Source organism: Musca autumnalis, unplaced genomic scaffold (genome assembly GCF_047663935.1).
Source record: "Musca autumnalis isolate F117 unplaced genomic scaffold, ASM4766393v1 scaffold_1, whole genome shotgun sequence".
Classification (NCBI taxonomy): Eukaryota; Metazoa; Arthropoda; class Insecta; order Diptera; family Muscidae; genus Musca; species Musca autumnalis.
In genome coordinates this window covers 217,889,514-217,906,752 of record NW_027411644.1, presented here as the reverse complement: position 1 = coordinate 217,906,752, position 17,239 = coordinate 217,889,514, and the positions used below count along the sequence as shown (strand labels likewise).

General features: G+C 35.8%; 1 protein-coding gene across 1 annotated transcript; it reads right to left on the bottom strand.

Annotated features, from left to right (window-relative positions):
* Positions 1 to 618: 618 nt before the first annotated feature.
* Positions 619 to 2,477, bottom strand: LOC141390523 (uncharacterized). The gene is made up of 3 exons (XM_073963468.1): positions 2,285 to 2,477; positions 845 to 2,213; positions 619 to 734 (listed from the first exon to the last, which is right to left on the bottom strand). The coding sequence occupies exons 1-3, from the start codon at positions 2,285 to 2,287 to the stop codon at positions 619 to 621; spliced, it is 1,488 nt and encodes a 495-aa protein (XP_073819569.1). The 5' UTR covers positions 2,288 to 2,477.
* Positions 2,478 to 17,239: the final 14,762 nt, after the last annotated feature.

Sequence of the window (17,239 nt, the reverse complement as noted above, 5' to 3'; positions counted from 1 at the left end):
TTGTTCCATACGCCAGGCTTTATGGATATGGAACAAAACGACAAGATTTTTTGGGTCACAAAGCGAATATGGAACATACTGGCATCTGAATATCTCAGAAACTATAAGAGATAGAGAAAAACCGACCAAAAAATCTGAAAGAACATGGTTCAAAACCTTGTAAGGTATCTCAAAATGTCAAAAAAGGCGTATGGAACACTTAAGCATGACACCGACGATATGCTGACCGAAATATTTGTAATTCGACATTTGAGGTTTCCAGTGGTCACAAATATATATATGGTCATAAAATATTTCCACCTAAAATTGTGGAGAGGAAAGAAAATAAATTATTCCATTTTAGTTCAGAACATTATATGGTGGAGGGTATAAAAAGTTCGGTACGGCCAAACTTAAGTTTTTTTATTTGTTTTATTCAAATTTATTTACAGGAAATTCCCTCCCATCAATTGATAGAGGTCGATTTCAGTCACAAGTAGTAAGATTTAAGTTAATTGTACTTTAAAGGATTTCGAATTTTAAAATTCATATATAGGAACAAAAGTCTATGTATAAACAAATATATACAGTGGTATATGTTGTACACACATTGTTCATCTTTGTATTCCATCAGCAAAGTTAATTAAGTTCCCAGCTATTGCAAATATTGGAGTCCACTCGATAACAAGCGGGAAAATCAGAATACGGATATTGGCAACACTGAAAACATTCCACAGGGTGAAGATATTGATGTCCTGTAGGCAGCATTGAAAAGAGAGAAAAATGTGGGAGAAATATGAAAATTAGTTTCATTGCAACAAAGTGTTTCTTGTGATTGTATGGAGCTTTTTTTTTGAATACCTACCTCTTGAAGTCCATATCCATTCAGCAGGACCATATTGTTTTTTGAAGTAACAATTTTGGTTATGGTTCTGATTATTCGAATAATCACTATAAAAGGGATGTATTGCTAGTTGTGGAGAATGTCTGACACGATTTTGTGTTCCATATCGTGCGCCATATATTGGACGTTGTGGAAAATGCTTGGCAGGATTCTGTGGACCATATCGTGTGTCATATGTTGGACGTTGTGAAGAATGTGTGGGAGGATTTCGTGTGCCATATTGTGCGTCATATGCTGGTAGTTGTGGAGAATGTGTGGCAAAATGTTGTGCGCCATACCGTGAGCCATATGTTGGACGCTTTGGAAAATGCGTGCCAGGATTTTGTGCGCCATATCGTGCACCATATTTGGGACGGCGTGGAGAATGTGAGGCGGGATTATGTGTGCCATATGTGGGACGTTGCGAAGAATATCTGGGAGGATTTCTTGTGCCATATCGTGCGCCATACGTTGGATGTTGTGGAGAATATCTGACAGGTTTTTGTGTGCCATATCTTGTGCCATATGTTTGTCGTTGTGGAGAATATTTGACAGGATTTCGTATGCCATATCGTTTTTTGGTGAAACACCTTGTTCGTTGTGTTGTTACCACTACTGGTGTTGTGGTGGGTTCTGTTGTCACCACTTCTGTTGTGCTGGGTTCTGTTGTCACCACTTCTGTTGTGGTGGGTTCTGTTGTAACCTCTTCTGTCGTGGTAGATTCTGTGGTCACGACTTCTGTTGTGGTGGATTCCGTTGTCACAGCCTCTGTTGTGGTTGGCTCCGTTGTCACCACTTCTGTTGTGGTGGGTTCTGTTGTCACCACTTCTGTTGTGGTGGATTCTGCTGTCACCACTTCGGTTGTGGTGGTTTCTGTTGTCACCACCTCTGTTGTGGTGGGCTCTGTTGTCACCACTTCTGTTGTGGTGGGTTCGGTTGTTGTCACCACTTCTGTTGTGGTGGGTTCTGTTGTCACCACTTCTGTTGTGGTGGGTTCCGTTGTCACGGCCTCTGTTGTGGTGGGTTCTGTTGTCACCACTTCTGTTGTGGTGGGTTCTGTCGTCACCTCTTGTGTTGTGGTGATTTCTGTTGTCACCTCTTCTGTTGTGGTGGGTTCTGTTGTAATCACTTCTATCGTGGTAGATTCTGTTGTCACCACCTCTGTTGTGGTTGGTTCTGTGGTCACAACTTCTGTTGTGGTGGGTTCTGTTGTCTCCACTTCTGTTGTGGTGGTTTCTGTTGTCACCACTTCTGTTGTGGTGGTTTCTGTTGTTACCACTTCTGTTGTGGTGGTAATATCCTGGGCCAAGGCTCCAATTAATAGCACACTTAAAATTATATAAAATCTCAACTGAAATACACAAAATACAATATATTGTTGTTATTTTATATTTCCCGTAAGATAAGTTTATCATTTAATACCATTTCGATGTTTTTTTCTGGCTGCTTCTTTTTCTACTAATCTAAAAATATAAATTCTTGTTTTAGTATCCTCCGCCTCTTAGTTTCGTTTTGTTCTATGAATTTGTCAACGTATGATTAACGTGTTATTTGTGGCCTGTGATAATTTGTCGTAAAAACTTTTCACCTGACCACACCATTAACAAGTCTTTCAGTTCGGACGGAGAAGAGTGAAGTGTTTGTCGGTATTGTTGAGCTCTGCTTTTTATTTAATTGTTTATTTTGGTTGCAATACTACCAAACAGCTTTGCTAACGGCGAAACCACGTAACTGAAACCCGGTCAATTCATTTCGCATTATTTGAGGGGGTCGGAGGTGGGAAATATAGAGAAGTTTGTTACCTCATGCCATTGCACTACAAATATAAGTTCATGGTGAGTATCACTTTCAATTGAGTCATTAGGTTTACGAAATCCTCTGGATTGCAATTCCATAGCCTAAAGGTCAAAAAATCCATTATATCTAAGACGAGGATTGTAGTTAAAACCCTCAAAATACTGAAAATCGGGGATACCGTTAAATGGGAGCTATACCAAAAATGGACCATCTTTCGTGAAGAAGTGTTGTGGTCCACAATTTAGCTAAAACCCTCAAAATATCGAAAATAGGGAGGTACCGTTATATACCTAAATATGGGTTTATGTTGACATTTTTGGTGAAGAAGTGTTGTGGTCCCCAAGAACCTCAAATATCAAATTACGTCTAGGTCAGTATAAAATGTAGCTAAAACCCTGAAAAAAAATCGAAAATCGGGAGGTACCAATATATGGGATCTGTACCAAAATATGGACCTGTATTAACCATTTTTGGTGAAGCAGTGTTGTGGCCCCAAAAACCTCAAATGTTAAATTACAGCAGTTCAGTAAAAAATTTAGGTGAAGCCCTTAAAAAACCTAAAATCGGGAGTTACCGTTATATGGGGGCTATACCAAAACAAGGACATATTTTGAACATTTTTGGTGAAGTAATGTTGTGATCTCCAAGAACCTCAAATGCCAAATTACAGATATTTCAGTAAAAAATTGTAGGTGTAAGCCTCAAAATACTGATAATCGGAGGTACCGTTATATGGGGGCCATACCAAAACATGGACCAGTGTTGAAAATTTTTGGTGAAGAAGTTTTGTGATCATCAAGAATCTTAAATGTAAAATTTCAGCTAATTCGGTTAAAAATTGTTGCAAAAATCCTCAAAACACCCAAAATCGGGAAGTACCATTATACGGGGTCTACACAAAAACATGGGTCTATTCTGAAAATTTTTGGTGAGGAAGTGTTGTGGCCCTCAAGAACCTCAAATGTCAAATTACAGCTAGTTCTTTAAAAAATTGTAGGTAAAACCCTCAAAATGCCGAAAATCGGGAGGCACCGTTATATGGTGGCTATACCAAAACATGAAGCTATGTCAACACTATTTGGTGAAGAAGTGTTGTGACCTCCGTAAACCTCAATTGTAGGTATAACCTTCAAAATACCGACAACGCAGTAATCCGGACCCTAAAAATATTTACGCTGTAAACGTAAAGTGCTGAATATGATTTGGCTTGATTGGGGTAAAAAGCTAAAAGCAAGATTATGATCGAACTTAACCCGGTTGAATCTGTGAGACTTCGGTGGTCTCCGAATTTTTCAAAGTACCGCTTTGAAAGAGATTTAATTGAAATAGCACCATAAAACGACCTTGCCTTAACAAGGCGAAAATAATAAAAGCAAAATAACTTTGTTCAGAGTTTTAGGGCACTAATTAGCGAGAGGTTGGTTTAGTTTGTGGAGAAAATCGTCTGTCCAGCCATTTATCTTAAAATTGCATGAAAATATGGCAGATGAAAATATTATATTTCCAAGTTTATTTTACAATTTGGAAGAACGTCATCAGATCATAAGTAAGAGAAATAGAAAATCAAAAGTTCCAAAATCTTTTAAAAATGTGGATTTGCCAATTTTCTATCAACAAGCCTAGAAAAGTGGTTTCAAATTTTATTTGGTAAACATTTGAAGGGTTTTCCTAAAAGAATACTAGAAAATAAAAATTTTGCCAATAATGCTATTTAACTTCTGGGTAACAAATTTTGTCGTTTAAAGTCATTCAACATTGTAGGTATGTTCCCAAAAACATCCCCGAAGGGACAAGGGATTCTTCCCTCATATTAATAAGTGCACCCCGTTTCAGTTTTTATATGTAAGAGTCCGAACAGCGAGTCTTACGACACCACTTGTAGATAAATTTCCGAAATACTCAGGAAATTGCGCCAAAATTACGTTGAGCGGCATTTTTGTCACCGTTGATGTTTTCTCACCTAAAAATCGAACCCGGGCATAAAAGTGTGTTAAATGTTTCCTGCAAATATACACCTTATTGACAATAGAAATAAATGATGCCGATGATGACATTGACGAAAGGTGAATTGAAGTCTGTCTCAGACTAAAAATATTCAAAATACGGTATATTTTTTTTCAAATCCTTATTTATATAAGACTTCGTTTATGTTAAATAAAATGTATTTATTGAATAAATTTTGCATTATTTATAATTAAACACAAAATTGTGTGTTTTTTGTAAGTACTCGGTAATCCGGATTATCGAGGTTATACTGTACCATGAATGTCTCGACGAGCTGAGTCGGTCTGTCTATGTGTGTCCGTCCGTCCGTCTGTCCATATAAACCTTGTAATCGGATCGTCACGAAATGTTGGGGCTGAATGGGGGTCCTACAGAGGAAGAAGCCTATTGATTTTGGTGATGGTCGGATAATATTCAGGGGTCGGAATGTGAAAAAAAACTTATTTGGAGAAAGGGCCAACGTTTTATTTCAAAGCGAATATCTATCTTCAGTAAGAGTTATATCGAAAGCAAAACCTGGCAAGAAAAGTAGAAAATATCACCCTTGCAACGATGTGAAGTAGGTTGTCATAGGTGGTCAAACAACAGAGATATTGCAATAGTCGACAATGCATCCCTTTTTCCATTTTTTGTGCAATCACGCTACAGGTCGGAATTTTGATCGGAACCTTTCGAAATTTTGGGGGTCGATGGGGTTCGCACAGAGAAAGAATCCTACTGATGGTTGGCGTACATCCCACTTTTCCATTTTTATACCCTCCGCCATAATATGGAGGGTATATTAAGTTTGTCATTCCGTTTGTAACTCATCGAAATAATCATTCTAAGTCGATTTAACCCTGTCCGTCTGTCTGTCCGTTATCTTCCGAGTGAGTTGAGCTACAGGGCTGAAATTTGGTACACATGTGTTTTTGGTCTGAACTAAGACCAAGTTCGAAGATGGGCTATATCGGTCCCCGGTTTGGTATAGCCCCCATATAACGGTACCGGCCGATTTCAGATATTTTGACGTTTTTAGCCACATTTTCAGACTGAATTAGCTATAATTTGACATTTAGGGTTCCCAGTGAGCAAGAAATTTCTCCACTAAAAATTATGAACATAGGTCCACGTTTTTTTATAGCCCCCATATAGCGGTACCGCCCGATTTCCAGTATTTTGACGTTTTTAGGTACATGATCTGATCGAATTAGCTATACTTTGGCCACAATAAGTTATGGTCATAGGTCCACGGTACAGCCCCCATTTAGCCGTACCGCCCGATTTCAGGTATTTTGACGTTTTTAGCCACATTTTCAGACTGAATTAGCTATAATTTCACATTTAGGATTCCCAGTGAGCAAGAAACTTCTCCACTAAAAATTATGAACATAGGTCCACGTTTTTTTATAGCCCCCATATAGCGGTACCGCCCGATTTCCAGTATTTTGACGTTTTTAGGTACATGATCTGATCGAATTAGCTATACATTGGCATTTAGGGATTTTAGTCATCAAGAAATTTTTCCACCATTTGTTATGGTCATAGGTCCACGGTTTGGTACAGCCACCATATAGCGGTACCGCCGATTTCACCGAATTAGCTATAATTTGACATTTAGGGTTTCCAATGACCAAGAAACTTCACCACCATAAATTATGGATATAGGTCCATGTTTTCTTGTAGCCCCCATATAGCGGTACCGTCCGATTTCCGGTATCTTGAAATTTTTAGCTACATGTTCCGGCCGAATTGGCTATAATTTGGTACTTAGGGTTTCTAGTGGTCAAGTGACTTCTCCAGCTAAAATTGTGTGCATAGGTACTTTTGCAACAGAAAAAAACTAATAATTCCATATTAGCTCAGAGTATTTTATGGTGGAGGGTATAAAAAGTTCGGCCCGGCCCAACTTAAAGCTTTTTAACTTGTTTTTATTTGAGTTGTACTGACGATACACTTAAATGCGTTTCAACAAAATTGACCTGTATTAATGAAGACATTCAGAGCAAAGGCGCTAAGCTATCCCAATATTAATATTTTGAATTTCGGCGGTGGCAAATCCTTACACTGTAATGTTGGCTTACATTTTCTGAGTATTTCAGCCATGCAAAACTTCTCTGCAAGTAATGTCGCCAGACACACTGTTCGGACTCGGCGAAAAAAGTAGATCCCATGTCATTGAGCCACAATGAATCGGCGTACAGTGGTTCAGAATCGTTTTTACGGTGTTTTATTTAACTTGCTTTGGTCCGTTTAGTTAAAATCTGGTAACTCATTTTTAACACAGTTGCAGTTGACCAATCGAACTGAAACTTTGCACACTTTTCAGATTTAGATGACAATACATGAATATGAAATCAAAACCAATATTGGTCCATTTTATAGTGTTTTAACTGTGTTTTATTTAAATTGCATTTCAAATCTGGTGACTCAATTTTAACACAGTTGCAGTTGACCAATCGGACTAAAACTTTGCACACTTTTCAGATTTAGATGACAATACATGAATATGAAAATAAAACAAAGATTGGCCCATTTCACTGCGTTTTAACGTGTTTTATTTAAATTGCATTTAAAATCTGGTAACTCAATTTTGACACAGTTGCAGTTGATCAATCGGACTATAGCTTTGCACACTTTTCAGATTTGGATGACAATACATGAATATGAAATTTAAACTAAGATTGGTCCATTTTACAGTGTTTTATTTAACTTCCACACAGTTGCAGTTGACCAATCGAACTGAAACTTTGCACAAATTTCAGATTTGGATGACAATACATGAATATGGACCCAATTTTTCCTACAGCCCCCATATAGCGGTACCACCCGATTTCAGGTATTTTGAGGATGTTATCTTCATGTTTGCCCAAATTAGCTGTCATTTGGCATTTCCAATGATACAGACATTTCCTCACCAAGAATTGTGAACATAGGTACCTTATAGCGGTACCACCCGCTTTCAAGTATTGTGAGGATTTTATCTTAATTTTGGAGCCGAATTGGCTGTAACTTGGCATTTGGAGTCCCCAATGGTACAGAAACTTCTCTACCAAAAATTGTTGACATAGGTCCAGGCTGTAACTTGGCATTTGGAGTCCCCAATGGTACAGAAACTTCCCCACCAAAAAGTATGGACAGAAGTCCAGGTTTTGCTATAGCCTTAATATAACGGTACTACACGATTTCAGGCATTTTAAATTTTTTATTTAAATTTTCGGCCTTAATTGATTATAATTTTGTTCTCAGTGGTCAAAAAAATGTATTTATTAAAAAGTGAAAAATAAAATATAATTTAATAAAATTAAGTTTCAGTGTTTTATGTAGAAATGCACTTAAAACTAGGAAATAATTTGTCGCTTAGCCGCAATAAATATATTCTTTCTCACGATGGAATCTCTCAAATAAAACGCTTGCATTTAAGTTATAAATGGTGGCAAAATTAAACGGCAAGCGTTTTATTTGAGAGATTCCATCATGAGAAAGAATATATTTATTGAGGCTAAGCGACAAATTATTTCCTAGTTTTAAGTGCATTTCTAAATAAAACACTGAAACTTAATTTTTTAAACTATATTTTATTTCCTCATCAAAACTCTGTAACTTTTGTTTTGTTCGACAGGTAACACAATAGCCTTTCCAATGAATTCAATCCAAATATGAGTGTTTTTGAGTTTTTCATACGTTCTAACTATTTAAAAAGGTTAAATATAAATGTTAATAAATAAATAAATAAATAAAAAAGGTCAAACACCAAGAAACTAACAATAAAAATACAAAAAATAAAAAAATCGAAAAATTTTATATTTTTCCAAAAATTGAAAAATACTCCTTGGGTTTTATAAAACTCCTATAACTCTTATAAAAGCTCATACATTAAAGAAAAATGTCCTTTGTGTATAAAAGCTATAATTTATATGGGAAACGGTATGGAAAAAATACATATTTTTACACATGTAATTTAAAAAAAAATTAAAGAAAAAAATTAAAGACGGGTACGAATGTATATATGGGCTGAAAGAGGACCCTCTCGAGCATCATTCTGTGAAAACAGAACATTGTTCCATGTTGTTGTTGTAGTCCACTGAGGAAAAATAAAATAGCCCATATTGTGCAAAGGTTGGGTAATTTATTAAATCGATTTGAAAATGCCACAATCCTACCTAACTAACGACAAAACAATGAACACAATATATGTGATAGTTTCCGAGAAATAGCTACTTCTTTCTCCAGAAATTTGCAAAAATTACGTATTTCCCAAAAATGGGAAAAGTGTTCGTCTTTAGGGACCCCCCACGCCCACATCTTCCAATATTTTGAACTAATTTTTTGGTTTCCTTACTTTTAATTGTGTTTATTATTGAGTCCCATAAATAAATTAAATATATGTGACAAAAAAAAAATATTTTTAGCCAGGAAAATCGTTTCTTGAACCATTGTGCGGCATGTCCTCATTGATATGAGAGAAATTTGCCTTGTCCCTTGGGGGATGTATGTGTGTATTAATATTATTGTACCATGACACTTATCATGTTTTTCAGCCTTCGAAGGTCAGGACACGCCTCAATTTGGTACGCCATGGGTCGATCTGTAAACGAATTAACTGATACCTTGTAAAAGTTAAAAGAGAATCTGCTACTTTGTGATAAACAAAAAATCAGATTTAAAAAACACATCCATGCTAATGTATGGTTCCGATGCATGGGTACATGCTCAGACAGATAATCCAGTGTTTGGTGTTTGAGAGGAAAATTCTATAAAAGATGTACAACGACATCTGCATAGTTAAACGTATAGAGCGATGCCATACCAGAATGGGCGTGAGAGAGAGAGGAGTGCAAATCTACTCTAAGTTTGGCTTATAGGACAAAAAATATAATATCTCTGACGTAATCGATGCTCAGTTATAAAAAAAATCCTTGATTTGATCCGTGAAACGCTTATGCACGGGGCACTATTGTAGAGTATCTCACACGCCTGCAAATCCGAAACGAAAGTTCCTTAAATAGTTATGTTTGCTGGGAAGTTATAATTTAAATTACTTCAATAGATGTATTTTCTAAGAAAGTGGAAATTAATCATTTTTACTTCCTGCAAGTCATTGACTTGAAAACGTTTTCAGCAGAATTTATTTTTGAATTTTTTCCAGTGTGACTCAAAATCGCATCTGTTGGTTTTTTATATTTTTTTGCGACAAAGGCAGCGTTTTAAATAATATTTGTATAGCATGAATAATACGTTATTTACGAAATTCCATCGGAAACATAGCACGTATTAGGTAATTTTGAAAACTGTTAATGTTTTCAAATATAATATTTTTTCACTCAATACTATGATGTCACATTTTTGTATTTGTTTATTATTTAATTTCCCTGAAATCATTGAATTCCGAAAATTTTCGTCATAAAAACTGTTGAAATGAAGTATAAATAAAAATATAATTTCTAGAGAAATGGTATTTAACTGATAATAATATTAATATTTATTTGTAGACGATTTTATTCGTTGAAAACCAACATCAATTTATTCTTAGTTGGTACTCGTAGCTGATAAGATATTAAATTGTTGACGTATTCTGTTGTTTTTATTCAGAATAAAGTTTTTTTCACACAACTTTAGATGAAAAGCAAGAAAACCCCCCAACTAACATGCTAACAAATGGAAAACACTCTAACCCCCATTATTTTGTAAAAGTTTTGATTTTACGAACATATTTATAGCCTTCCGGGCTAATACTTCTATAGGGAAGTCAAAAAACTGTCTACTAATAGTAAAATCCCAGTTATTGATCCTCTGTAAGATCAAAAGATCTCACTATAAGGTTTCTGAAACATTTGAGATTTTCTTTGGAAAGACCAAATAATATTTTAAAGGAAGAATTATTGGTTTCTTCTGGACTTCTGCTCTGTTCAACAAGAGGATCATCTTTGGTCGTTTGGTCTGCTATAAAAAATATACTATAGTTGTGTTCCTTTACTTACCTGTGGTTACCATTTGTTACCATTTTTAACCTGCAAAGCGTTCCTTAACCCAAACAGTGGTAAAACTGAAAGCAATAGAGAGTGAAAGAAGAGAGAGAGCAAAAAATGCTTTTTCTTCTACCACAGGCAACCAGACAAATTTCTTCAGGTCAAAAATTGTAGAACTGATTTTTCGACATTTGTTTGACGAAAAAGGCGAACGCTGACAAAACAAAATTAAAAACTGTGAAATAAAAGAAGAAAATTGAATTTTTATATTTCTTTTTGACATTGCTAGTAGATCTACCATTTGTTGTCTGGTAGAACTGTTAATAAGAGAGCAAATTGGCAAGTTTTCTCTTTTACCACTTTTACCATTAAAAAGGTAAAGGAACAAAGGTTATATTGTAAACATGTTCTGCTATTTTATAAGAACACCTTTTGTTTTTCTGTAAATAGATGTTTAGTTCTTCTATAGGAATACCTTAATGTCTTCCAAAGTAATATACGAATACTATACGAAGACCTTTAGGTCTTCTATACGAAGACCTTTAGAAGACCTTTAGATCTTCTATACGAAGACATTTAGGTCTTCTATACGAAGACCTTTAGGTCTTCTATACGAAGACTAAGGTCTTCTATACCATTTGGTCTTCTGTGTGAAGACCTTTAGGTCTTCTATACGAAGACCCCATATAACGGTACCTCCCGATTTTGGGTATTTTGAAGAATTTGTCTAAGTTTCTCGATCAAATTGACTAAGACCTTTAGGTCTTCTATACGAAGACCTTTAGGTCTTCTATACGAAGACCTTTAGGTCTTCTATACGAAGACCTTTAGGTCTTCTATACGAAGACCTTTAGGTCTTCTATACGAAGACCTTTAGGTCTTCTATACGAAGACCTTTAGGTCTTCTATACGAAAACCTTTAGGTCTTCTATACGAAAACCTTTAGGTCTTCTATACGAAGACCTTTAGGTCCTCTCTACGAAGACCTTTAGGTCTTCTATACGAAGATCTTTAGGTCTTCTATACGAAGACCATTAGGTCTTCTATACGAAGACCTTTAGGTCTTCTATACCTTAAGGTCTTCTATACCTTTAGGTCTTCTATATGAAGACCTTTAGGTCTTCTATACGAAGACTCCATATAACGGTACCTCCCGATTTTAGGTATTTTGAAGAATTTGTCTAAGTTTCTCGATCAAATTGACTGAATTTTTGCATTGAGTGTTCCCAGACCTAAAGGTTTTCGTATAGAAGACCTAAAAGTCTCCGTAAAGAAGACCTAAAGGCCTTCGTAGAGAAAAATTGTTCGTAGAGAAGACCTGAATGTCTTCGTGGAGAAGAACTAAAGGTCTTCGTAAAGAAGACCTAAAGCTCTGCGTAAAGAAGTCGTAAAGGTTTACAAATAAAAGACCTAAAAGTCTTCGTGTAGATGACCTAAAGATCTTCGTATAGAAAACCTAAAGCTAAAGGACCTTTAGGTCTTCTATACGAAGACCTTTAGGTCTTCTATACGACGACTTTTAGGTCTTATATACGAAGACCTCTTCTATACGAAGACCTTTAGCTTTAGGTTTTCTATACGAAGATCTTTAGGTCATCTACACGAAGACTTTTAGGTCTTTTATTTGTAAACCTTTACGACTTCTTTACGCAGAGCTTTAGGTCTTCTTTACGAAGACCTTTAGTTCTTCTCCACGAAGACATTTAGGTCTTCTCTACGAACAATTTTTCTCTACGAAGGCCTTTAGGTCTTCTTTACGAAGACCTTTAGGTCTTCTATACGAAAACCTTTAGGTCTGGGAACACTCAATGCAAAAATTCAGTCAATTTGATCGAGAAACTTAGACAAATTCTTCAAAATACCCAAAATCGGGAGGTACCGTTATATGGGGTCTATCGTGGACCTTTGTCCATAATTTTTATCTGGAAGGTTTTTTTTTGTCAACTGGGAACCCTGGACCTCAAAATTCAGCAGTTTTGGTTTATAAATTTAGGTAAAATATTAAAATATCGAACATTGGGAAGTACCAACCTTCCCAACACATTGCCAGCCAACAATAAGTACTTGTACCAAAAAGCATCCACCTACGTGAACTCCTATTTTTGTCCACCGTTTATGTGAACTCGCGACATATGAATAGGGGTGAACACATTCATGGAATGTTTGTAGAACAATTATATAATAATGACACCCCATTTAAATGTTTTGGATCGAACTGCACTAATGACTTCCAAACTTAATTGTCTTCGGATTAGAATTTGGATCCAAACAATTGATGTTTGGGACTGGTTGCAAACAAATTATGTTTGGGTCAAAACAAATATATGTTTGCAACATTTTGTAAAATATCTCAATTATATTTATTTGGGTACCAACATATTTTTTATGTTAGAACATATGTTTTATGGGTGGAGAGAGGAGTAAGCGAAGAGGAAAAGAAAAAATGGAATGAATTATTTTTGTTATTTTTTTCTTCAGTTTTCCAAATACAATCATTGAGTAAAAACGGTAAAGTGTGTGAATAAATCAGTGGTTTGTGTGTTCTTGAAGAAATTGTGCTTTTTAGTAAATTAAATGCCAAATACATTTTATATTGGAATTTTTATAATTGAATCAAAAAGGTGAATGGACATATTTTCTTGCACAAAGAAGAGGAGAATATGTTTAATTTCACAACTAAGGATATGCGTTCAACGACGTTTCTATATATTTTTATACCCTCCACCATAATATGGAGTGTATAATTAAAATTGTCATTCCGTTTGTAACACATCGAAATATTCATCGGAGACCCTATACATTATACATTTTCCTGATCAGGGCAAATTTCTAAATCGATATAAAATATGTCCGTCTGTCCGTCCGTCTGTTGAAATCAAGATAAGATAGAGCTTTGTAATTTGGTACAGAAGTGTCTATTACTCCTAAGATTTTTGGTATTGCAAATAAGCTATATCGGTCCACGTTTTGATATAGCCCCCATATAACGGTACCACGCGATTTTCGGTATTTTCAAAGTTTTAACTTCATTATAAAACCGAAACGGCTAAAATTTAGTACTTAGTCTTCGTTGGGCGTGTACAACTTTCCCCCAGAATTTTGTCGGTATAGGTATACTCCTTTATATAGCCCCCATAGAACGGTACCTCCCGATTTTCGGTATTTTGGAGTTTGTGGCATCAATATTTCACTGAAATTGTTGAAATTCGGTATTAAGTCTTCATTTGTGGTATAAAACTTTCCATATGAAATTTGTCTGTATAGGTCCACGCATTTATATAGCCGCCATAGAACAATACCTCACGATTTTTCGGTATTTTGGAGGTTGTGGTCTCAATATTCTTCCAAAATGGCTGAAATTTTTTACTTAGTCGTTCTTGGAGATATAAAACTTCCCCCCAGAATTTTGTCGGTATAGGTCCACTCCTTCATATAGCCCCCATAGAACGGTACCCCCAATTTTTGGGTGTTTTGAAGGTTGTGGCATCAATATTCCACCGAAATTGTTGAAATTTGGTATTTAGTCTTCATTTGGGGTACAAAATTTTCAATATGAAAGTTGTCGGTATAGGTCCATGGCTTCATATAGCCCCCTTAGGAAAATACCTCCCAATTATCGGTCCTAATTCGGAAAGAAATTCTGAAAAAATTTTAAGAAAAGATTTTCTGAAAAAATTGGAAACAATTCTGACGCTGACGCCTTTGATATTGACACAATACGTGTTGTGTTGTACTGAACAAACCCCACAATTTTCTTTTAATTAAATGTGCAGAGATTCTTAAAAAAAACCTTATAGAAAATCGGTCCAATTTCTAGGAAAATATTAGAGTAATCGGCAAATTTCTAAAAAAAATATTCAGGAAATCTCACAAAAAATCGGAAATCAGAGCCCTCGGAAGAAAATGTTAGCTGGGCACCCATGCTTCAACTGTAAACTGTAAAATTGGGATGTCATAGGAGGCAACCAATTGACTCCCTCTGCATTACCTGTACATTATATAGTATGTTGCATCATTCCTTTCTCCTGTTGTTGTTTACAAAAGTGGTGCTTTTTATTTGAAATTTAATACATGCAACTTGGGTATAAAATGTTGTCAATTGGTTCCCTTCGCATTACTTAGGAGTAAATTTTGCAGTATTACCACTTAGAACTAGTTCCGGACTAATTAAATTGCGACAATTGGAATTTTCATTGCTAGCGGGGAATCATCAAAATTAATCATATTATCATATCGTCATATGTCTACAGCGATCGTTATGTTTACATTTTCAATGGAACAACACAGATCGAATTCATAAGCAATATTGTCACGCATTTTCAAACAAATTGCACGGATATGGCAAATGAACCTGAATTCAGCCACTAAGGAAAGCCAGCCAGCGTGCACACAAATCAGCGAACAAAAGTAAAACAATAATCTTGACTTTGTTTAATTCATTTGTTTAAACAAAACAAACAATCGATGAATGGATGACACCCAAAACAAAGCAAAAAAACAGCGCAGCTTATCGTCACATGCCATACATGACACACGCCCGTCCAAACCGCTTGAAGAATCATGAGGGTCGTCTATGAAAGTAGCAAAAAAAAAAAAAACGAGAGTATTTTTGCCCGCTTTTTTCACGTACGTTTACAGTTAATGAGACAGACACAACCAACCAACAGTTTTTTTATTATCATCATATGTAGATTCCCCAACAGCATGGGATGGAATCTCCTACAACAATCCAGGGCCACATGGCCAAAAAGGTTATCACCATTAAATGGAATGAATGTGTAAAGTTTTCAAAATGAATTGTTTTCATGTTTTACATGTGTTTTTTGTTTCTGCACTTTGAAGAACAAGTGAGTGTTTTATTGTTTTGTTTTGGGTTTTATTTGTTTTCTTTAGAAAAAAACGTCGAACTACATACGTCATTAGTGATGCAAAAATTACTACTCGTAACGCCACCATAATTTTAACACCTGCTGCATAGCAATAGTCGCACCACCATGTCAATGATGATCAATGTTTGGTGACAATTTCGTTACTTTTTTTTCTATATTTTCCAAAGTTATCAGTTCTCCTCCCAGTTGACAAATACAAATTGGTGTGGAGGGATATGTGAGGCGACTTGAAGACTCAATGTCTGTATGGGCGATATGCTCTGACGTTTTGACTATTTACCAATAATTTCGATAAGAAAAACACACTTTCGTTTGTTTTCGGCATTTATCGGTGTGCATGCTCTTTTCTCTCTTGATCATTAAGTATGTATATTTTTAAGGAATCGGTCCCATTCTATAGCATTTAAAAGCATACTATTGCACAGTGGTTCCGTCCATGGGCAAAAATCTATGAATTGAGGGCATCAGATTTTATCATGAGTAAAATAAATATTCTCTAAACATATAAAATTTTCAACTTCCAGAATCCTTTTTTTCCATTTACACCATTCATTGGCAAAGTAATGTTGAAGAGGTTTACTTATGGTCGGTGTCATGCCTAAGGGTTCCATATTAATGTTTTTGGAATATGTATTGGAATATAAAAGTTATATAGAATTTTAAAAAAAATAGATTTTTTGTCGATTTGTTCCATATCCACATTTATGACACAAATGTGAAATATTTGCTCTGTTCCAGAACCTGCAAGAAGCTACTATTATTTCAGCATTTATGCTAACGAGGGTACATACAGTACATCCCCCACAAAAGTTCGAAAATGTTCGGAACATTTGTGCGCACGATAATTCTTGAAAGGAGCAAACGATTTGGTCCATACTTTGCACATCGTGAAATTTCTTTCAGACTTAGATGAGATTCTAGTATGGACTCAATCGGTCCACTCCCTTGGGTACCTCCCACACAAAATTTCGGCAAAGTTCAGTTAAGGACCTGCTCTCAGTTAAGGACCTGGTGTAACAACTTGTATTTACTGCCTCCCATACGATGGTACAAGTTTCATCAGGAGCAAATTCATACTTCCTGGGAAAATAGCCTGAATGGTGCAAAAAAACCCTATGACACCGTGTGTGGTGGTTGGAGCGCAAGATAACTCTCGAACGGATCAACCGATTCGGTCCAAATTTTGGCATACGTAATAAGCCATATCGTTCTACTCCCAAAAAAGTCCAAAAATGTTCTTAAAAATTGTTCGCCCGATAACTCTTGAAGGGAGTGACCGATTTGGTACATACTTTACACATCCCAATATATCTACCAGATATAGATTAGGTTCGAATATGAACTACATTTGTCCACTCCTTCGAGTACCTATCACAACAAACAAACAACAAAACAAAATTACGGATAAGTTCACTTTAAGAACTGCTCTCGAATAACTTTGATTTTTGTTGAAGCAACTTGCATTCACTGCCTCAATTATGACGGTAAAAGTTTTTTTTAGAGGCAAGTCCATACTTCTTGAGAAAACAGCCCAAAAGGTGTAAAAAAACCTTATGGCACTACATGTAGTGGCTGGAGAGCACGATATCTCTCGAACTGATCAACCGATTTCGTCCAAAATTTGGCCTTCGTCATATTTTGTCCAAACTTAGTTTCCATTCGAAGATGGGTAATACCGGTGCATATACCCCTATATTTACAAAAATTTCAGTAAAGTCATATGCACGATATCTCCTGAG